The sequence below is a fragment of the Oncorhynchus clarkii genome, chromosome 29 (genome assembly GCF_045791955.1).
Source record: "Oncorhynchus clarkii lewisi isolate Uvic-CL-2024 chromosome 29, UVic_Ocla_1.0, whole genome shotgun sequence".
NCBI classification, from domain to species: domain Eukaryota; kingdom Metazoa; phylum Chordata; class Actinopteri; order Salmoniformes; family Salmonidae; genus Oncorhynchus; species Oncorhynchus clarkii.
The window spans coordinates 23,224,700-23,248,914 of NC_092175.1; the positions used below are offsets into that span (position 1 = coordinate 23,224,700).

Below are 24,215 nucleotides of genomic sequence, written 5' to 3' on the forward strand. Positions count from 1 at the left end.
GTTAATTGCCTGTATTCAATGGAGAGTTAGATGCTATGCTAGCCTAATACATATACATAGACTGTCTCGAATTTCAACAGGGACAACTGCGATATAAAGTGTTTTTTCTCAGTCAAGTGCATCACACATATCACTCATAAAAACCTACGCATTACAAAACGTGTATTAAATAAGCATCACAAATCAAAATAGCAGTTCGTGTTCATCTTGACTCAGTTCAAATCAAATTTTATTTGTCACATACACATGGTTAGCAGATGTTAATGCGAGTGTAGCGAAATGCTTGTGCTTCTAGTTCCGACAATGCAGTAATAACCAACAAGTAATCTAACTAACAATTCCAAAACTACTGTCTTATACACAGTGTAAGGGGATAAAGAATATGTACATAAGGATATATGAATGAGTGATGGTACAGAGCAGCATAGGCAAGATACAGTAGATGGTATCGAGTACAGTATATACATATGAGATGAGTATGTAAACAAAGTGGCATACTTAAAGTGGCTAGTGATACATGTATTACATAAGGATACAGTCGATGATATAGAGTACAGTATATACGTATGCATATGAGATGAATAATGTAGGGTAAGTAACATTATATAAGGTAGCATTGTTTAAAGTGGCTAGTGATATATTTACATCATTTCCCATCAATTCCCATTATTAAAGTGGCTGGAGTTGAGTCAGTGTCAGTGTGTTGGCAGCAGCCACTCAATGTTAGTGGTGGCTGTTTAACAGTCTGATGGCCTTGAGATAGAAGCTGTTTTTCAGTCTCTCGGTCCCAGCTTTGATGCACCTGTACTGACCTCGCCTTCTGGATGATAGCGGGGTGAACAGGCAGTGGCTCGGGTGGTTGATGTCCTTGATGATCTTTATGGCCTTCCTGTAACATCGGGTGGTGTAGGTGTCCTGGAGGGCAGGTAGTTTGCCCCCGGTGATGCGTTGTGCAGACCTCACTACCCTCTGGAGAGCCTTACGGTTGAGGGCGGAGCAGTTACCGTACCAGGCGGTGATACAGCCCGCCAGGATGCTCTCGATTGTGCATCTGTAGAAGTTTGTGAGTGCTTTTGGTGACAAGCCGAATTTCTTCAGCCTCCTGTTCACAATGCTGTCTGTGTGAGTGGACCAATTCAGTTTGTCTGTGATGTGTATGCCGAGGAACTTAAAACTTGCACTGTCTCATTGCCCCCATACAAAAACCAATTGCTTTATAGGCTGACTACACCGATGCGAGCATTGCAAAATAAATTTAGAAATCTATGTTATTCAATTATTGCACCCACACTGCTCGCACACGCCAACGAGTGTCTAGCGCTAAGGGCAAAAATAGAACTCCTTTCTATTTCTGATGCAAGTCCTGCCTCTCCCATCTCCTCATTGGTTTGTAGAAGCAGGTACGTGCCATCTCCTCAGGGTGATTGAAAGACAATGTTTTGCCGGTTGTTGTGGCACACTATGATTGGCACACTATGAAAGTGTGCCAATCACCACATAAGTTCAAAGATGAAAAAGCCGGGAAGGAGGAGAGATGACTAGAAACGATTCGGTTGGCCGTTTTATGTGTGGATTTAGAGGACCTTGTGCATTTCAGGTAATATAACAACTCAATGTTAATATCCCAGGGCAATTAGCTAGCAACAGCAAGGTAGCTAAATAGGACAAATTAGCTAGCAAGTGGAAGCTAACTAGCTAAATTGCCATACATGTTTAATGCTTTTCAACCTGTCCCCAAATTAATGTAATTGGTTCAGAGTTTGTTTTTGATATTTTAACCTACATGTCGTGATCGCATTTGGTGTAGGGGGACAAAATAAATGTATCCACGATAGCGCACAATGGCGCACTCGTGCAGCTGGTTTGGGTTCCGTGTAATAGTTAAGGATGTGTTTAGCATATGCAGCTCGCTTCGCCTCCCTCTCTCTGGCCTGGGCTCCATGCATTCCCTTTGGATGGTAAAATGAAACGATTCAATATCGGCATCTGCTGGCTGTGAGCTAGGGAAATGGTTTGGCTAGGGAGAATCAAGTCGACTGTCTTCACAAGGAACCAAACGGGGGGACTAACTTGAACTTCCAATAATAAATGCTCATTTCCATTGCGAACATTTTTCCTATGTTGGAGTAATGATTACACACCGGGCAAGCATTCCTGTGCCATAAAGGTCCAGACATCTTGGCAGATATGGTGCCCTACTCTTGAGAAGCCGGAGCAGGGCTAGAACCAACTACCTTGCTGTCACAGGACAAATGCAATAATTCCTTTGCTATAAAGGTTCAGTGGCCTCATTTATAACCGCTGCATACATTTCACACTAAATATCTGCATATGCCATTTCTGAAAAGACTCCGCACGTACAAAAATATTGAGATTTACAGTGCCTTGCGAAAGTATTCGTCCCCCTTGAACTTTGCGACCTTTTGCCACATTTCAGGCTTCAAACATAAAGATATAAAACCGTATTTTTTTGTGAAGAATCAACAACAAGTGGGGCACAATCATGAAGTGGAACGACATTTATTGGATATTTCAACTTTTTTAACAAATCAAAAACTGAAAAATTGGGCGTGCAAAATTATTCAGCCCCCTTAAGTTAATACTTTGTAGCGCCACCTTTTGCTGCGATTACAGCTGTAAGTCGCTTGGGGTATGTCTCTATCAGTTTTGCACATCGAGAGACTGACATTTTTTCCCATTCCTCCTTGCAAAACAGCTCGAGCTCAGTGAGGTTGGATGGAGAGCATTTGTGAACAGCAGTTTTCAGTTCTTTCCACAGATTCTCGATTGGATTCAGGTCTGGACTTTGACTTGGCCATTCTAACACCTGGATATGTTTATTTTTGAACCATTCCATTGTAGATTTTGCTTTATGTTTTGGATCATTGTCTTGTTGGAAGACAAATCTCCGTCCCAGTCTCAGGTCTTTTGCAGACTCCATCAGGTTTTCTTCCAGAATGGTCCTGTATTTGGCTCCATCCATCTTCCCATCAATTTTAACCATCTTCCCTGTCCCTGCTGAAGAAAAGCAGGCCCAAACCATGATGCTGCCACCACCATGTTTGACAGTGGGGATGGTGTGTTCAGCTGTGTTGCTTTTACGCCAAACATAACGTTTTACATTGTTGCCAAAAAGTTAAATTTTGGTTTCATCTGACCAGAGCACCTTCTTCCACATGTTTGGTGTGTCTCCCAGGTGGCTTGTGGCAAACTTTAAACGACACTTTTTATGGATATCTTTAAGAAATGGCTTTCTTCTTGCCACTCTTCCATAAAGGCCAGATTTGTGCAATATACGACTGATTGTTGTCCTATGGACAGAGTCTCCCACCTCAGCTGTAGATCTCTGCAGTTCATCCAGAGTGATCATGGGCCTCTTGGCTGCATCTCTGATCAGTCTTCTCCTTGTATGAGCTGAAAGTTTAGAGGGACGGCCATGTCTTGGTAGATTTGCAGTGGTCTGATACTCCTTCCATTTCAATATTATCGCTTGCACAGTGCTCCTTGGGATGTTTAAAGCTTGGGAAATCTTTTTGTATCCAAATCCGGCTTTAAACTTCTTCACAACAGTATCTCGGACCTGCCTGGTGTGTTCCTTGTTCTTCATGATGCTCTCTGCGCTTTTAACGGACCTCTGAGACTATCACAGTGCAGGTGCATTTATACGGAGACTTGATTACACACAGGTGGATTGTATTTATCATCATTAGTCATTTAGGTCAACATTGGATCATTCAGAGATCCTCACTGAACTTCTGGAGAGAGTTTGCTGCACTGAATGTGAAGGGGCTGTATAATTTTGCACTCCCAATTTTTCAGTTTTTGATTTGTTAAAAAGTTTGAAATATCCAATAAATGTCGTTCCACTTCATGATTGTGTCCCACTTGTTGTTGATTCTTCACAAAAAAATACAGTTTTATATCTTTATGTTTGATGCCTGAAATGTGGCAAAAGGTCGCAAAGTTCAAGGGGGCCGAATACTTTCGCAAGGCACTGTATATACTTGGCACACGCCATACACACCCATGTTTCCCGTTATAAATCAGACCCGTCCTGAAACTGTGCATGTGTGAACAAGCAATAAAACTCAGCCTGAAAACACCCATCATTCACCTTTTATTGTGATGTATGTATGTGACCAATAAAAGGTTGTTTAATAACACCCTTATTTGCTTTATACTTTGGAAGTATTGGAATAAGGACGTTTCTAAAGGAAATGGCAAACTTGATCAAATGTCTCAGGAGTTGTTGGCAGTACGTTTTAATCTTTTACAGTGATATTGGCTGTATCTGACAGTTTCTGAAAGAAATCGTTTGAATTAAATAATTTCAATTAAATCATGTTTTTATGTTGGCCACTGGGCACAGACGTCAATTCAACATATATTTCACGTTGCTTCAACATAATTTAATTGAAGTGACGTGTAAACAACGTTGATTTATTATCTAAAAGTTGAAAGTGTGTGGACAAGGAAGAGAAACAAAATGGTGCAGTTTGAGGCCATGTGTGAGTGATGCGGGCGCCGGAGATGGGGTTGTGAGCAGGTGGGTGGGTCTGGGAAGGTGTGATGTCGTTGATGTTTGTGTGTATGTGCGTTTTTTTGTATTTTTTGAAGAACAACAAATATATACCTCCCCGAAAAATTGAGATGGGATGTTGAAGGCCTGTAGGCTACTTGGACAGTATGAAACCATCAGTCAGAAAATGCGAGAAACTTATTCTGCAGTTTATGGGAAGCTAAGCACATTCTCACATCAAGTTACATTTTTATAAATGCCAACTTTTGCATGACCTGGCGCACCCACATTTTGTGTTATATTTTGTACATACAGTGCCTTCAGAAAGTATTCACACCCTTTGACCTTTTTCACATTTTGTTGTGTTACAGCCTGAATTTAAAATGGATGAAATTTAGATACTTTTTTGTCAATACCCCATAATGTCAAAGTGGAATTCTGTTTTCAATTGTTTTTACAAATTAACTAAAAATGAAAAGCTAAAATGTCTTGAGTCAATAACTATTCAACTCCTTTGTTATGGCAAGCCTAAATAAGTTCAGGAGTAGATATTTGCTTAACAAGTCACATAATATGTCGAATGCATCATTTTTTATGACTACCTCATCACTGTACCCCACACATACAATTATCTGTAAGTTCCCACAGTCGAGCAATGAATTTCAAACACAGATTTATTTTACCTTTATTTAACTAGGCAAGTCAGTTAAGAACAAATTCTTATTTTCAATGACGGCCAGTGGGTTAACTGCCTTGTTCAGGGGCAGAACGACAGATTTGTACCTTGTCAGCTCGGGGATTTGAACTTGCAACCTTTCGGTTACTAGTCCAACGCTCTAACCACTAGGCTACAAAAATGTAAAAAGCATACATTGAATATCACTTTGAGCATAGTGAAGTTATTAGTTACACTTTGGATGGTGTATCAATACACCCAGTCATTACAAAGATACAGGCGTCTTTCCTAACTCAGTTGCCGGAGAGGAAGGAAACCTCTCAGGGATTTCACCATGAGGCCAATGGTGACTTTAAACAGTTACAGAGTTTAATGGCTCCTGTTTTCAACAGGGCACTAAAGTTATGCTGCAAAAAAATGTGGCAAACTTTTTGTTTGGGCAAATTCAACACAACGCATTACTGAGTGCCACTCTCCATATTTTCAAGCATAGTGGTGGCTGCATCATGTTATAGGTATGCTTGTAATCATTAAGCACTGGGGAGTTTTTCAGGATACAAAAAGAAACAGAAAACCCAAATCTACACAGTAGTTACTTACCAATACATTTTACTTACTCAGGCAAGTCAGTTAAGAACAAATTCTTATTTACAATGACGGCCTATGCTGGCCAAACCCGGGCGACGCTGGGCCAATTGTGCGCCGCCCTATGGGACTCCCAATCACGGCTGGTTGTGATACAGCCTGGAATCAAACCAGGGTGTCTGTATTGACGCCTCTAGCACTGAGATGCAGTGCCTTAGACTGCTGCGCCACTCGGGAGCCCATTTTGAGCATAGTTAATGTTCCTGAGTGGCCAGGCCGAGTTACAATTTTGACTTAAATCGGCTTGAAAATCTAAGGCATGACCTGAAAAGGGTTGTCCAGCAATGATCAACAACCAATTTGACAGAGCTTGAAAATGTTTTCACAATCTAGGTGTGGAAAGCTCTTAGAGACATATTACTCAGAAAGATTCACAGCTGTCATTGCTGCCAAATGTGCTTTTACAAAGTATTGACTCAAGGGTGTGAATACTTATGGAAATGAGAGATGTGTATTTAATTGACAATAAATGTCTAAAAACAAGTTGATTTTGTGTGTGTGTGTATGTATATATATTTTTTTTTAATCCATTTTGAATTCCGACTGTAACACAACAAAATGTGGAATAAGTCAAGGGCTAGGAATCTTTCTGAAGGCACTGTACGTGTATGCACGGTTTATAAATGAGGCCCCAGACCACATGGCAGAGGCAGTAGTACATTTGTAGGGTCCAGGGAGTCAACACTCATTATGATGGAATTTGATACCTATGTTCATTATATTTTGTTGTGCTTTGTCTCAGGATGTCAGGTAGAGCAGTCAGGCCAGACGAGGGTCTGATGATGATGCAGGAGCTTGAAGACCGTCTGAAGGAGCAGATTGATAAACTAGAGCACGTCCGCCTCTCTGCTACTGAGCTCAAAGACAACCTTTCTGGGGTTTGTTTGCATTATTTATTCTCTCACTCAACTACTATAGCCTATAGGCCTATTTCCCCCTTTTCTAATCTGAATACTGATCCACTACATACAGTGCATTCAGGAAGTATTCAGACCCCTTGAATTTTCCACATTTTGTTACGTTACAGCCTTAATCTAAAATGCATTAAATATTTTTTTTCATCAATCTACACAAAATACCCCATAATGTCAAAGCGAAAACAGGTTTTTAGAAATGTTTGTAAATGGATGAATAAAAAAATAAAAAAACATACCTTATTTACATTAGAATTCAGACCCTTTGCTATGAGAAGAATGCAGAGAAGAATGGGAGAAACTCCCCAAATACAGGTGTGCCAAGCTTGTAGCGTCATACCCAAGAAGACTCGAGGCTGTAATCGCTGCCAAAAGTGCTTCAACAAAATACTGTGTAAAGGGTCTGAATACTAATGTAAATGTGATATTTCACTTTTTCATTTGTAATAAACTTGCAAAAAATTCTAAACCTGTTTTTGCTTTGTCATTATGGGTTATTGTGTGTAGATTGACAAGAAAAAGACAACAATTTAATCAATTTGAGAATAAGGCTGTCATGTAACAAAATGTGGAAAAAGTCAAATGGTCTGAATACTTTCTGAATGCACTGTACCTGTCCATGGAAGCCCCATTGAGCTCAGAGTGGGATTTATACTGAACTATGACTGTTTCTGTTTCTACACCATTGCAGATCAATGGTGATCTGAACCAATCTATTGCTGACCATCTGGACTGGCTGGGTCAGCTGTCAGAGCGAGTGGAGACCCTTCAGATGAACACATCCGTCTTTGTTCAGGTGAGAGACAGGAGACATGGTGAAGGGACAGTTTTAACTGACAACTGCTTCTGTCTGTGTTAAGAAGAGGTGCATGGATTTCTATAATAGCATGGCTTTTGTGTGCAGATGAACCCGAAGCCTCGTACCTGGGGAGGGAAGCAGGGCTCCAGACACGCTCCACGCTGGGGTCGACTCCACAGTCTGGCTGATGATGCCCAGTCTGAGTATGGCTGGTCCCCTATCCGCACACGACGCAACAGCGACGCTGCCTCCGAGATGTCCTGTGCCTGGTGACCTGGTAGCTCAGATGGATCAGTTGGTTGGACTTGGATCAGGGTGCTGGCAATACCAGGGTTGTGTGTTTGAATTGCGTGGGACACGTACTACACTGATTGTGTTAACTGCAAGTTGCTTTGGATAAATTAGTCTGCTAAATGACCATACTAAAAGACATGATTACAACAAACTAACTAAGCTGCAGACAAACACACATTTTATATTATTTCAATGCCACAATATTAGTTGCTATCCTCTCACATTGCTGTAATTGTATCGAATAGTTGAACATTTCACTGCAGTGTGTTATTTGAGAAATTGACTTGTATTATGCAATATAGTTATTGTTTGTATTTTGTGTTCTTCTGTGGTGCTTTTCTCTCTCTTGTAAAATGTTTGTTGATGTTACTCAATGTTGCTATTATTCAAAGTTATTTGATTTTGTTTTGGTCTTCTCATTGTTGTGATCTTTTGCAGCTGCCAGCTATAACCAATGCATCTGTTGGTCGCAGATACCTTCAAAAAAACAAAAGGAAAGGGGAGTAGACCAGAGATCAGAGAACCAGTAGATCAGAGAAGCAGTTTGTATCTGGTGTGACCACCATTTGCCTCATGCAACGTGACACATCTCTTTTGCATAGAGTTGATCAGGCTGTTGATTGTGGCCTGTGTAATGTTGTCCCACTCTTCAATGGCTGTGCGAAGTTGCTGGATATTGGCAGGAACTAGAACACGCTGTCGTATACATCGATCCATAGCATTCCAAACATGGGAAATGGGTGACATGTCTGTGTAGTATGCAGGCCATGGAAGAACTAGGACATTTCCAGACTCGAGTGATGTAAAGTACCTAAGTAAAAAATACTTTAAAGTACTACTTAAGTAGTTTTTTTGGTGTATCTGTATTTACAATTTTTTTTATGTTTAAAAAAAAACAACTTTTACTTCACTACATTCCTAAAGAAAATAATGTACTTTTTACTCCATATATTTTCCCTGACACCCAAAAGTACTTGACAGGAAAATGGTCCAATTCACACACTTATCAAGAGAACATCCTTGGTCATCCCTACTGCCTCTGATCAGGCGGACTCACTAAACACAAATGTTTGTAAATTATGTCTTTAGTGTTGAAGTCTGCCCCTGGCTATCCGCTAATTAATACAAAAATAAATACAATTATGCCGTCTGGTTTGCTTAATATAAGGAATTGGAAATGGATTATACTTTTACTTTTGATACTTAAGTACATTTTATCAATTCCATTTACTTTTGATACTTAAGTATATTTAAAACCAAATACTTTTAGATTTTTACTCAAGTAGTATTTTACTGGGTGACTTTTACTTGAGTCATTTTCTATTAAAGCATCTTTACTTTTACTCAAGTAAGACAATTGAGTACCTTTTCCACCACTGCCAGATTCCAGGAATTGTGTACAGATCCTTGCGACAACAGCTGTGCATGATCATGCTGAAACATGAGCTGATGGCGAAAGATCAATGGCATGACAATGGGCCTCAGGATCTCATCACAGTATATCTGTGCATTGAAATTACCGTTGATGAAATGCAATTGTGTTCGTTGCCCGTAGCTTATGCTTGCCCATACCATAACCCCACTGCCACTCTGTTCACAACGGCACACAGTCGTCCATCACCTGATTGGCTACTGCTGGCTAACACCTCTGTCCCGAAGCAAACGGCAGTTAGCCTCGAGCTAGGCCCATCTCCCGGCTAGCCGAAGAGGTCTACCAGCTAATTCTTGGGCTACAATTCCTCTTTTGCCAATTGGCCTGGACCCTTTATTGCCGACATGGAGCCCCTGTGATCCATCACGACTGGTCTGCCGACATAATCGTCCGAGGAGGTTTCAACAGGCTTTTCCGTTGCAACGATGCCAAAGACCCATCTGCTTTCCCCGGCCCGCTAGCTTTCTGAATTGTCGTGTCTCAAGCTCGCCTAGCGTAGTAGCGACTACCGAACGGCTCCCTGACTCATTTAATTGCTGCTCATTGGACCCTATGATCACTCGGCTACACATGCCTCTCACTAATGTCAATATGCCTTGTCTACTGCTGTTTAGGTTAGTTATTATTGTTTTATTTCACTATAGAGCCCCCAGCCCCGCCCAACTTGCCTTTGATAGCTCTTTTGTCCCACCCCCCACACCTCATCTATTCTACCACGTCCAGAAATCTGCTCTTTTTATTCTCTGTTCCCAACGCACTAGACGACCAGTTCTTATAGCCTTTAGCCGTACCCTTATCCTACTCCTCCTCTGTTCCTCTGGTGATGTAGAGGTTATCCCCTGTAGTCTCCAGTACCACACCTATTCCCCAGGCGCTCTCATTTGTAGACTTCTGTAACCGTAAAAGCCTTGGTTTCATGCATGTTAACATCAGAAGCCTCCTCCCTAAGTTTGTTTTATTTACTGCTTTAGCACACTCCGCCAACCCTGATGTCCTAGCCATGTCTGAATCCTGGTTTAGGAAAGTCACCAAAAATGCAGAAATTTCCATCCCCAACTACATTTTCCGACAAGATAGAACTGCCAAAGGGGGCGGAGTTGCAATCCACTGCAGAGATAGCCTGCTGTGTTTATCATACTATCCAGGTCCATGCCCAAGCAGTTCGAGCTTCTACTTCTAAAAATCCACCTTTCCAGAAACAAGTCTCTCACCGTTTCCGCTTGTTATAGACCCCCCTCATCCCCCAGCTGTTGCCTGGACACCATATGTGAATTGATTGCCCCCATCTATCTTCAGAGTTCGTACTGTTAGGTGACCTAAACTGGGACATGCTTAACACCCCGGCCGTCCTACAATCTAAACTAGATCCCCTTAATCTAACACAAATTATCAAGGAACCTACCAGGTACAACCCTAAATCCGTAACCATGGGCACCCTCATAGATTTCATCCTGACAAACTTGCCCTCTAAATACACCTCTGCTGTCTTCAACCAGGATCTCAGCGATCACTGCCTCATTGCCTGCGTCCGTAATGGGTCCGTGGTCAAACGACCACCCCTCATCACTGTCAAACTCTCCCTAAAACACTTCAGCGAGCAGGCCTTTCTAATCGACCTGGCATGGGTTTTCTGGAAGGATATTGACCGCATCCTGTCAGTAGAGGATGTCTGGTTGCTCTTTAAAAGTGCTTTCCTCACCATCTTAAATAAGCATGCCCCATTCAAAAAAAATTAGAACTAAGATAAAGCCCTTAGTTCACTCCAGACTTGACTGCCCTTGACCAGCACAAAAACATCCTATGGCGTACTGCATTATCATTGAATAACCCCTGCAATATGCAACTTTTCAGGGAAGTTAGGAACCAATATACACAGTCAGTTAGGACTGAGGCTAGCTTTTTCAAACAGAAATGTGCATCCTGTAGCACTAATTCCACAAAGTTTTGGGACACTGTAAAGTCCATGGAGAATAAGAGCACCTCCTCCCAGCTGCCCATTGCACTGAGGCTAGGAAACACTGTCACCACCGATAAATCTACGATAATCGATCATTTCTACGAGCATTTTTCCACGGCTGGCCATGCTTTCCACCTGGCTACCCCTTCCCCGGCCAACAGCTCTGCACCCCCCACAGAAACTTGCCCAAGTTCCCCCGCTTCTCCTTCACCCAAATCCAGACAGCTGAAAGAGCTGCAAAATCTGGATCCCTACAAATCAGCAGGGCTAGACAATCTGGACCCTCTCTTTCTGAAATTATCCACCAAAATTGTAGCCTCTTCAACCTCTCTTTCGTATCATCTGAGGTCCCCAAAGATTGGAAAGCTGCCGCGGTCATCCCTTTCTTCAAAAGGGGGAGACACTCTAGACCCAAACTGTTATAGACCTATATCCATCCTGCCCTGCCTTTCTAAAATATTCAAAAGCCAAGTTAACAAACATATCATCGATATGTTGAATCCCACCGTACCTTCTCCACCATGCAATCTGGTTTCGGAGCTGGTCATCGGTGCACCTCAGCCACACTCAAGGTCCTAAATGATATCATAACCACCATCGATAAAAGACAGTACTGTGCAGCCGTCTTCATCGACCTGGCCAAGGCTTTCGACTCTGTCAATCACACATTCTTATTGGCAGACTCAATGGCCTTGTTTTCTCAAATGACTGCCTCACCAACTACTTCTCAGACAGAGTTCAGTGTGTCAAATCTGGCAATCTCTATGGGGGTGCCACAGGGTTCAATTCTCGGGCTGGTGACTCTCTGATCCAACTCTACGCAGACGACACCATTATGTATACATCTGGCCCTTCTTCGGACACTGTGCTAACAAACCTCCTAACAAGCTTCAATGCCATACAACACTCCTTCCGTGGCCTCCAACTGCTTTTAAATGCTAGTAAAACTACATAAATGCTCTTCAACCGATTGCTGCCCGCACCCGCCTGCCCAACTAGCATCACTACTCTGGACGGTTTTGACTTAGAATATGTGGACAACTACAAATACCTAGGTGTCTGGTTAGACTGTAAACTCTCCTTCCAGACTCACTTCACTCATGCTGCCAAACATACCCCCGTAAAACTGACTATCCTACCGATTCTTGACTTTGGCGATGTCATTTACAAAATAGCCTCCAACAATTTACTCAGCAAATTGGATGTAGTCTATCACAATGCCATCTGTTTTATCACCAAAGCCCCAAAAACTACCCACCACTGCGACCTGTATGCTCTCATTGGCTGGCCCTCGCTACATATTCGTCGCCAAACCCACTGGCTCCAGGTCATCTATAAGTCTTTGCCAGGTATAACCCCGCCTTATCTCAGCTCACTGGTCACCATAGCAACACCCATCTGTAGCATGTGCACCAGCAGGTATATTTCACTGGTCATCCCCAAAGCCAACATTTCCTTTGGCCGCCTTTCCTTCCAGTTCTCTGCTGCCAATGACTAGAACGAATTGCAAAAATCACTGAAGCTGGAGATTTATATCTCCCTCTGTAACTTTAAGCATCAGCTGTCAGAGCAGTTTACCGATCACTGTACCAATACACAGCCCAATACCTCGTCCCATATTGTTATTTATTTTATTATTTTTTGCTCTTTTGCACCCCAGTATCTCTACTTGCACATCATCATCTGCACATCTATAATTCCAGTGTTAATGCTAAATTGTAATTATTTCACCTCTATGGCCTATTTATTGCCTTACCTCCCTAATCTTACTACATTTGCACACACTGTACAGTCGTGGCCAAAAGTTTTGAGAATGATACATATTCATTTTCACATTGTCTGCTGCCTCAGTTTGTATGATAGCAATTTGCATATACTCCAGCATGTTATAAAGAGTGATCAGATTAATTGCAATTAATTGCAAAGTCCCTCTTTGCCATGCAAATGAACTGAATCCCCAAAAAACATTTCCACTGCATTTCAGCCCTGCCACAAAAGGACCAGCTGACATCATGTCAGTGATTCTCTCGTTAACACAGGTGTGAGTGTTGACGAGGACAAGGCTGGAGATCACGCTGTCATGCTGATTGAGTTCAAATAACAGACTGGAAGCTTCAAAAGGAGGGTGGTGCTTGGAATCATTGTTCTTCCTCTGTCAACCACAGTTACCTGCAAGGAAACATGTGCCGTCATCATTACTTTGCACAAAAAGGGCTTCACAGGCAGGGATATTGCTGCCAGTAGGATTGCATCTAAATCAACCATTTATACGGATCATCAAGAACTTGAAGGAGAGCGGTTCAATTGTTGTGAAGAAGGCTTCAGTGCGCCCAAGAATGTCCAGCAAGCGCCAGGACCGTCTCCTAAAGATGAGTCAGCTGCTGGATCAGGGCACCACCAGTCCAAGATTGCTCAGGAATGGCAGCAGGCAGATGTGACACACAGTGAGGCGAAGACTTTTGGAGGATGGCCTGATGTCAAGAAGGGCAGCAAAGAAGCCACTTCTCTCCAGGAAAAACATCAGGAACAGACTGATATTCTGCAAAAGGTACAGGGATTGGACTGCTGAGGACTGGGGTAAAGTCATTTTCTATGATGAATCCCCTTTCCGATTGTTTGGGGCATCCGGAAAAAAGCTTGTCCGGAGAAGACAAGGTAAGCATCAGTCCTGTGTCATGCCAACAGTAAAGCATCCTGAGACCATTCATGTGTGGGGTTGCTTCTCAGGGTGGATTGCAGAGGTCTTGAAAAAGAAGGGTCAACACTGCAAATATTGACTCTTTGCATCAACTTCATGTACTGTAATTCTCAATAAAAGCCTTTGACTCTTATGAAATGCTTGTAATTATACAATGTATTCCATAATAACATCTGACAAAAATATCTAAAGACACTGAAGCAGCAAACTTTGTGGAAATTAATATTTGTGTAATTCTCAACATTTTTGGCCTCGACTGTACATAGATTTTTCTATTGTGTTATTGTACGTTTGTTAATCCCACGTGTAACTCTGTGTTGTTGTTTTCATTGCACTGCTTTGCTTAATCTAGGCCAGGTCGCAGTTGTAAATGAGAACTTGTTCTCAACTGGCCTACCTGGTTAAATAAAGGTGAAATAAAAATGTTAAAATATCAGTACAGTTGAAAGCAGGATTCATCCTTGAAGAGGACACTTCTCCAGCGTGCCAGTGGCCATGGAACGTGAGCATTTTCCTACTGAAGCTGGTTACGACACCAAACTGGAGTCAGGTCAAGACCTTGATGAGGAGAAATGATTTGGTTGTGCAAACCCACAGTTTAATCAGCTGTCCAGGTGGCTGGTCTCAGACAATCCTGCAGGTGAAGAAGCCAAATGTGGAGGTCCTGGGCTGGCGTGGTTTCATGTAGTCTGCCATTCTGAGGCTGGTTGGACGTACAGCCAAATTCTCTAAAACAATGTTAGGAGGCGGCTTATGGTAGAGAAATTAACATTCAATTCTCTGGCAACAGCTCTGATGGACATTATTGCTGTCAGCATGCCAATTGCATGCTACCTCAGAATTTGAGATATCTGTGGCATTGTGACAAAACTGCACATTTTAGAGTTGCCTGTTATTGTCCCCAGCACAAGGTGCACCAGTGTAATGATCATGCTGTTTAATCAGCTTCTTGATATGCCACACCTGTCAGGTGGATGGGTTACCTTGACAAACGAGAAATGCTCACTAACAGGGATATAAACTAATTTGTGCACAACATTTGAGAGAAATAAGCTTTTTGTGCACATGGAACAATTCTGGGATCTTTCATTTATGCTCATGAAACTTGGGACCAACACTTTACATGCTGCGTTTATGTTTTTGTTCAGTGTAAATACATGTAATTTTGTCCTTGAAGCATTTAATTGAAATACTGTAGCATTCTATTCATTCCTATGGAGGACTGCTCATACTGGGGAGTGGCTATATGGGCGACCGGTGGCGTCAAAGTCTCTCTCAAGGGCCAATACATAGCATCAGCAATACATAATTGGCTAATCTTACCTAAAAAGTGTACACCTTGTTACGTAGTTATCTCAGTGTATAATAAAGAAAATACCCTCAACACAATCTGCGTATGCATGTTGAACCATTTTTAAACCTGTTCCACAACAATAATAGGCAAATTCCATCAAATACTAAATTAAATCATCAGGAGTTAAAGGCTACAGAGAAAAATTACTAAGTTCATTCCAGTATGTATTTGTAACCTTGTTGATGACCTGTTTTATAGTCACTGTTGAAATGGAGCCAGAGCAATCGAAGCCAGGCTCCTGCACCTTGGGTCAAAGGGGGAGCCGAGCTCCAGCATCTTATGGGTCCAAAGAGAAAAGGATGATAAACTCTTAGGGTTATTATTGCCAAGGTTTAAGCCAAGGTGTGGACATGAAGCTAGAGTTATGGCTAGGGTAAGGGTTACGCCAGGGTGTGGACATAAAGTTAGAATTATAATGTATTACCAGTCTAGGATTGGGGTTGGTGCTACAGCTATAAGTACAATATTTCCAGTCTAGGGTTAAATTTAGGGTTATGGTTGGCTCTACAGCTGTACATGTATTACCAGCCTAGGGTTAGAGTTATGGTTTGGTTGTTTCTATAGCTTTAAGTACAATGTATTACTAGGGTTATGGTTTTGGTTTGTGCTACAGCTCTAAGTACAATGTATTACCAGTCTACTTTTAGGGTTGAGGTAAGGGTTAGGGTTGAACCGGGGTGTGGACATGAAGTTACGGTTAGGATGGACATTTGCCTGGCTGATGCGACCCATGTGGTACACAGCAGACTTGGAGGAGGACTTCGAGTTTGTATCAGCCAGACTAGCTGGACATGGGGCAAGAGGAAAGTGTGGAGAGATGGCAGCTGACAGGGCATGGCTCAACCCTAATCTTAACTCTACACCTTCAAATAGAGGCTCCTCCACTCCACCTCTGAATTCCCAATCCAGTGGAGACTGCTAAGGGGAGGATTACTCATAATAATGGTTGGAATGGAGTCAGTGGAATGGTATCAAACAAGTGATTTCCATGTGGTTGATACCATTCAATTGACTCCATTACAATCATTATTATGAGCCATCCTCCCCTCAGCAGCCTCCACCCATGTTTATATTGCTACAGTACATTGTATGGATACTTGATATCAACCACTATTACATTATGAATACGGGATACTTTGTAACATCAAGCAATTAATACTGGTTATCACAATAACCACAGCCAATAAGTCAAATTTGGCTATATCGTAAAAAATGAATGAAAGCAAAAATGTGCTCTATGATCAAAATTTAAGGTTAGGCATAAAGTAAACACTGTGGTTAAGGTTACTACTTTGTTGTTACGGTAACATGTAACATCAACCTATGAAGACTGGAAAACAAACATTTTACCCTGCACCACCTGAAGAAACTAAGAAAAGACATTAACATTAACTGTATTTTTTGTGTATAGCATCCAGAAACAGTTTTGCATTTATTTTGACATTGTCTCTTTGTAAAGAAATTATGTCAAGATATTCATAGTTTTATAATTGTTAATATTCTTGATGACTTTTGTTTGTTATGTGAGAATGTGCTGCTCGGTTTCCTTAACTATAATAAGTATAAAGAAAAAACATTTTACCTCATAAATCTAATTGTGCTAATGGGAAATATGAATAAATGTAAATTCACTAATAAAAAAAACATCTTCCATGTTATGTATAAGGAATTCGAGCAGTACATTAAGACCACTCTACATTCTTCTAACAAGAAAGCTGTTAAAACAATCAATACTTGCGTATATTTTAAGGTCTTTGTATAATCTGTAATGTGTTGTAACCCCTTGAATATTGTATCATTGTCTTTTTGTATACTTCTTGTATGTATACAGGTGTTTCTGCAATAAATAAATAAAAACATAGATCATTGACATTTCCTTTGTTCTCAAGCACTTCCTTTTTAACAGCAGAGGTCACTGTAGATCTAGGTTAACATATCTGAGGTTGTTTTGAATAAAGCTTTGGATTTGAAAGAAGCGTGGGTGTTTGTTATTAGTTCGTCGTTTGTTGTTGTTGTCAAAGCAAGCGTAGGAAAGAAGTAGCCTTACGTCGCCAGATATCGTTTTGATACCCAGGCATTTAACGTTAGCTTTATTTTTGTATAATTATTGTCGTTACGGCTATCGAATAATTCCTGGAAACAATGGCAGAAAGCGACTGGGACACCGTGACGGTTTTGAGGAAGAAGGGTCCGACTGCTGCGCAGGCCAAATCTAAGCAGGTAGCTAGCTGCTAGCTAGAGCAGCTAGCATTAGCCACTTAGCATGTGAACCTGAGAAACAACTCGATATATTGTAAATAAATATGCGATTTAATTAATCAAACCACTGAGCCCATGTAGGCTGCACACTGTCACTGGCAGGGAAGCTTGCTAATAAATCCCGGGGATTTGATTGTGACCTCGCCTCTCCCTGGCGTTTCCTGCTCGGTAAAACGGTCGACGTGGACAGAAATAGCAACTATGTGGGTTGGCGTCTAATCATTTGACTGACGTCGATGAATTGGACTTTTATCAAACATTTTCTGCGTTTTTCGTAGCCTGTGTTTTGATTCTGTGTTGGATCAGCCCCCCTGGCCTGGCCTACTCGTCAGCTGTACAAGCTAACTAAATATATCCCTATGTTATGGAACGACGTAGAGTACATTTGAATAATATGCCATGTTTTGTCTAGGCTATCACAGCTGCACAGAGACGTGGAGAAGACCTCGAGACTACTAAGAAATGTAAGCCTTGTTCTATACAGCAATCCATGCAAGGTGCAATCCACCAACTCCCCTACTGGGAAGTCTGGGACATGAAGGATTGATTTCTGAATTAAATTATGTTATGGCTTGTTTATGCTTACCATGCCAATGAATGTCTCCACAGGGTCTGCAGGGCAGAACAAGCAGCACCTGATGACCAAGAACACGGCCAAGCTGGACCGTGAGACGGAGGAGCTGCAGCACCAGCGGGTCTCCCTGGAGGTGGGAAAGGTCATCCAGCAGGGACGCCAGAACAAGGGCCTCACCCAGAAAGACCTAGCCACTGTGAGTAATGTTACCGCAAACCCATATGACTCATTAAGATATTGGTGCATTTCTGTGGCTTCCTTGTCTCTTCTGCACTCATCTAAACACAGTGTAGGTGAAAATTATGTCCAATACTTTCACATCAGTACATATGAGGATGGGAGGACACTTTGAAGATGCCTCCAATGTATGTGTACCTTAAAATAGATGGCCTCAGTGATGATTGACATTTCAACAGTTTGACTGTACAGTGCATTCAGAAAGTATTCAGACCCTTTCCCTTTTTCCACATTTTGTTACATTACAGCCTTATTCTAAAATTGATTAAATTATTTCCCCCCCTTAATCTACACACAACACCACAAGTGAAAACAGGTTTCTAGAAATTGTAGCTTATTTATTCAAAGTAAAAAATGGATACCTTATTTACTTAAGCATTCAGACCCTTTGCTATGAGACTCGAAATTGAGCTTAGGTGCATCCTGTTTCCATTGATTGTCCTTGAGATGTTTTCTTAAGTCCACCTGTGGTAAATTCATTTAAATGGACATGATTTGGAAAGGCACACACCCGTCTATATAAGATACCACAATTGACAGTGCATGTCAGAGCAAACACCAAGCCTAGAGGTCGAAGGAATTGTCTGTAGAGTTCCGAGACAGGATTGTGTCAAGGCACAGATCTGGGGAAGGGTACCAAAACATTTCTGTAGCATTGATGGTCCCCAATAACACAGTAGCCTCCATTTTTCAATTAAAGAAGTTTGGAACCACCAAGACTCTTCCTAGAGCTGGCCGCCCGGCCAAACTGAGCAGTCGGGGGGAGAAGTGCCTTTGTCAGGGAAGTGACCAAGAACCCGATGGCCACTCTTACAGAGTTCCTCTGTGGAGAGGGGAGAACCTTCCAGAAGGACAAGCATCTCTGCAGCACTCCGCTAATCAGGCATTTATGGTAGAGTGACCAGACGGAAGCCACTCCTCAGTAAAAGGCACATGACAACCGGCTTGTAGTTTGCAACGTCACGTATGGAGGAAACCTGGCACCATCCCTACAGTGGCGCATGGTGGTGGCAACATCATGCTGTGGGGATGTTTTCAGCGGCATGGACTGAGAGACTAGTCAGGACCAAGGGAAAGATAAAGGGAGCAAAGTACAGAGAGATCCTTGATGAAAACCTGCTCCAGAGCACTCAGGACCTCAGACTGGGGCGAAGATTCACCTTCCAACAGGACAACGACCCTAAGCATACAGCTAAGACAAAGCAGGAGTGGCGTTGGGACAAGTCTCAGTGGCCCAGCCAGAGCCCGGACTTGAACCCTATCGAACATCTCTGGAGAGACCTGAAAATAGCTGTGCAGCAACACTCCCCATCCAACCTGATAGAGCTTGAGGATCTGCAGAGAAGAATGTGAAAAACTCCCCAAACACAGGCGTGCCATGCTTGTAGGGTCATACCCAAGACGACTCGAGGCTGTAATCACTGCCAAAGGTGCTTCAACAAAGTACTCAGTGAAGGGTCTGAATACTTATGTAAATGTGATATTTTTAATACATTTGTTTTGTCATTATGGGGTGTTGTGTGTAGATTGAAGGGGGGAAAACAATTTAATTCATTTTAGAATACGGCTGTAACAAAATGTGGGAAAAGTCAAGGGGTCTGAATACTTTCTGAATGCACTGTAGGTCTAAATAGAATAAACATTTTAGGTTACAGATTTTTCCTGACATCTCTTTTGGCTTTCACTTTCAGAAAATCAATGAGAAGCCTCAGGTCATTGCTGACTATGAGTGTGGGAAAGCAATTCCCAACAATCAGGTCATGGGAAAGATTGAGAGAGCAATCGGTGAGTGGAATCTGGGAAAGACTCACACTGACATTTTTCCTAATCAACCCCTATGTTGAATCAGGTCTCGGAGTAGTATGCCACCTTATTCATCTGTACTTTGGATTTTCCCATTGGTACTTTTTTTGTCTGACATCGCAACTTTTTGTTCACAGGTTTGAAACTGCGCAGGAAAGATATTGGACTGCCCCTGGAGGCAAAACCCAAGAAGAAATGAGGACAAAGCCTCGAAATCAGCCCCCCCTTTCCCCATGTACCCCACTTTCATCCCCAAATCCCCTTCCATTATCCCCACCTCCCTACTCCGCTATGACCCTGCCCCCCCCCCCCCTACCTGGGCTGAGCTCCACCTGTCCTGCTACAGGACCTGGTGATCCACCACGTTACAAGCTGCATATACTGACAAGTCATCACAAAATACTTCTTATAAACAATGATTGAATGCATTGCAAAACTTGCAAACCAAAAGTGCTGTGAAATGTAATTTTTATTTAGTTCGCTACTGCTTTGGCATTAACTTATTTTGGGATGTTTGAAACAGACTAGGTGAATTTTACCATGGCCATGTGCATCGATTTTACTTTTTCTCGGAGCATGTTCTTTATCCATTTCGGAAGTGCTTGTTTGTGGCCTTTTCAGACACATTGTATATTATTAGGTCATTACAATATGAACATGTCCTCCTGCTGTAGCTTGGTTTTGAATTTAAAATAAAGTTTGGCAGTCTACTTGTCATCTGATGGTTATTTAGAATGTTTTCTTCAGTTTTACATTAGAGAAGGCCTTGAAATAAGATATTTTGGTGTCCTACGTTACTAGCAGTAATAAAACCAGTCTGACACTGGCCCTGTACTCACTCAGGTTCTACAATGAATGTACAACCCATTTGATACAACCAATATTTTTATATGAGTTTGCACAAAAGCACTATGCCAAGTAAAGGGAAGTGAAACTATTTGTATGGGTGAGTTATGAGTAGGGCCATGAGTTGTATGGGTTAGATGTAAAATGTTGCTCGCATAGGTTGAACTGCATTAGAACTGTCGCAAGTGGCTACCCACTACACCTAAAGTGGACATTGCCATTGACTGTACGGAGTCGCATTAACAGAAATCGAATGCAGCCTTGTTTACAAGTTTGAACACTGGAACGTGATGTAATCTACAACTGGATTAGGATGATTTTTCTTTTTGAGTAATTATTTCTATATAGCCTACACTTTCTCGTTCTCAACATTAACGCGGGAGTGGCTTCAATGACAATGATCGCAAGAGCAGCTGCTCACCGATTTGATGGTTTCAACTCAGTTCCACCTAGACACCGCCAAAGCATCCACTATGCATGCTGGTGTCTGCTACGGCCGGTTAACGCTAAATCTGATTGAGGGCTCTGTTCAATCTGTAAAACTGAAGCGTTACAGATTTGGTGTAAGGTCATTTTCAATTAAGCCGACAAGCAGTTTAATGTGAACGCAGTCTGCTAAAGCGGGAACATTGCCTTTAAATTTCAATCATGCTGTAAAGTTGAACTTCTGCAATGCGGATTGAATAGAGCCCGTAAAGCGTCAATAAACAGAAGAAACAATAACAAAGCAACCTCAACTGTTGGGTACCACAAGTTGAATTAAGCTCATGAGGCATTTATAAGTTATGTTCTTTAAGAATCAATGGGTATATATTAATTTTTAAGTCCAAAAATGGATGTAGCAACTGCTGATTGCCTCTTTAATCTAGACCTTAATTAGTTTAATTTAACATTGTTAGATTTCCTGTTGTGCCAAAAGCAAGGACAATATTGATATTGTATCTTGCTCTGTGACCTGGTAACTGAGCCTACCTTAAGGCTAAATAATATTGATCAGGCATCATTTGGCTTAGGTGGCTTATAATGCCAGTCCTTGATTTGTTTTCAGACAAACGGCAGCCCTGCCAGTGCCACTCTATAATGCTCAACTCTGGATTATTTTTTTGTTGTTCACCTGTAATCAGGGACTGATTTAGATCTGGGACACCAGGTGGGTGCAATTAATTATCAGGTAGAACAGAAAACCAGCAGGCTCTGGACCTCGTAAGGTAAGAGTCAGTGGAGGCTGGTGGGAGGAGTGCTCAATACTTGTTCAATACTGCCCCTTGAGGGTGCTGTTCCAAGATTTGAGTTTACATTCTTTCTTAAGGTATAGCCTACAATTGGTTTTGGCCTAGGGCTCAATTAAATCAGATCAGGTTTAGCCAGGATATCTTGGTGATCCTGGCAGGACTCATCCCTAATGTCAGTCATCTGCATTTCCCATAGACTATAAGGCTATATATAAAATGCTAGTGGGCCACAGAGGGGAAAAAAACACAAGTTTGTTAAAATGACAGATGTGGGGCATTTCGTGAAATTGTATGGTTTCATAAACAAAGACATGCTGATGTGCCAGAATATTAAGTATCACATTGTCATAAGTATCAAAACTTTCATAAATTTATGACTTTATCCTTTTTCTTCAGGAGGTGGAAATGGATGCAGTAGCCTCCCTGCAGCCTTGTATTACACACAGTATACCGCACAAACATCATAAGAGGCCAAATTCGTCAAAAAACGAACCCAAAAAAACCCAAATTCCTCTGCCACCGCAGGACATATTTAACCAAAATTGAAAGCACACATACTAACTAAAATAATTCAACACATATTGGTCCCTCAGCAGCCGACCACTGTCGTCATCAGGGAAGATTGCCGGATTGTCCCAGTCCATGGCTGGTGGCACTCTGGGGGCCCTCTCCTTCCTCAGGCAGGCCACATTGTGGAGGACAGCACAAGCCACAGTAATATCACATGCCCTAACAGGGCTGACCCTTAATTTGTGAAGGCAGTGAAAGCGTGCCTTCAGGAGGCCAAAGGTCATTTCAACTCTGGCCCTGGTCCTGGCATGGGCATGGTTGTAGGCCTGCTGTGCTTCCTGGGGGTCTGTGAAAGGTGTCAGGAGAAAAGGCTGGCAGCCATACCCCCTGTCTCCCAGCAACACACCAGAGAATTCACCTGTCAACACAAAATCTCATCATTACTACCTCATAAACACAGTGATATTCTTGACACAGCCATGATGGTTATAAATAGGGGTTGTGTGGCTTACCTTGTGATAGGCACTGATAGATTTCAGAGGCCCGAAAGATTCTGGAGTCATGGACTGAGCCAGGCCATTTTGCCACAACATTGCTGATCACACAGTCAGCATTGCAGACCATCTGAAATCATAAGATGAGGAATATTACACCAATCAATGCACATCACTGGCAATGCAGAGTGTTCGTCAATGGACAATATCAAAAAGTTATGTTCACCTGAACATTAATGCTGTGAAAGGATTTCCTATTCACAAAATCGGCCTCATGGGCACCTGAGGGGGCTTTTATCCTTATGTGTGTGCAGTCCACTGCACCAATGACATTGGGGAAACCTGTCACACAAAGTAATGAGTATCCTACTATGTGTTAACAGTTGTCCTGTAATTTGTAGATCCTCTTACCTGCAATCCTATAGAACTCCTCTTTGATGTCACAGAGTCTGCTTTAGAACTGTTAAATACACAAGTGGCTCCCCACATTATCCCTGATGGGTGCAATTAATTATCAGGTAGAACAGAAAACCAGCAGACTCTGGATCTCGTATGGTAAGAGTCAGTGGGGGCTGGTGGGAGAAGCTATAAGAGGATGGGCTCATTGTAATGTCTGGAATGGAATGTGGTGGTTTCCACTTTGATAGCATTCCATTTATTCCATTACAGCCATTACAATGAGCCCTGGAATGGAATGTGGTGGTTTCCACTTTGATAGCATTCCATTTATTCCATTACAGCCATTACAATGAGCCCATCCTCCGATAACTCCTACCACCATTCTCCACTGGTAAGAGTTGAATACCCCCTCGCCCCAACCTGGGCTTGAACCATTCAACCTCAAAGTATCGTTGCCTATCGCTCTACAAAAGCTGCTGTCCTTGCAGAGCAAGGGAATCAACTACTTCCAAGGTCTCAGAGCAAGTGATGTCACCGATTGAAATGCTACTAGCGTGCCTAGCTAGCCATTTC

At 42.1% G+C, this 24,215-nt stretch overlaps 1 protein-coding gene across 1 annotated transcript; it reads left to right on the top strand.

Moving 5' to 3' along the window:
* The first annotated feature begins 17,202 nt into the window (after positions 1 to 17,202).
* On the top strand, positions 17,203 to 20,871 carry LOC139387957 (endothelial differentiation-related factor 1 homolog). Its single transcript, XM_071134360.1, has 5 exons — positions 17,203 to 17,508; positions 17,960 to 18,011; positions 18,157 to 18,317; positions 20,050 to 20,143; positions 20,299 to 20,871. Exons 1-5 carry the CDS (start codon positions 17,431 to 17,433, stop codon positions 20,358 to 20,360), a joined length of 447 nt encoding a protein of 148 aa, XP_070990461.1. The 5' UTR covers positions 17,203 to 17,430; the 3' UTR covers positions 20,361 to 20,871.
* The last annotated feature ends 3,344 nt before the right edge of the window (positions 20,872 to 24,215 follow it).

What these genes read in the sequence shown, in the direction of transcription:
- LOC139387957 (XM_071134360.1), top strand. Translation starts at nt 17,431, where the DNA reads ATGGCAGAAAGCGACTGGGACACCGTGACGGTTTTGAGGAAGAAGGGT. An exon ending in CGCAGGCCAAATCTAAGCAG is followed by an intron (nt 17,509 to 17,959) that starts GTAGCTAGCTGC and finishes TGTTTTGTCTAG; the next exon opens with GCTATCACAGCTGCACAGAG. An exon ending in CCCAGAAAGACCTAGCCACT is followed by an intron (nt 18,318 to 20,049) that starts GTGAGTAATGTT and finishes TTTCACTTTCAG; the next exon opens with AAAATCAATGAGAAGCCTCA.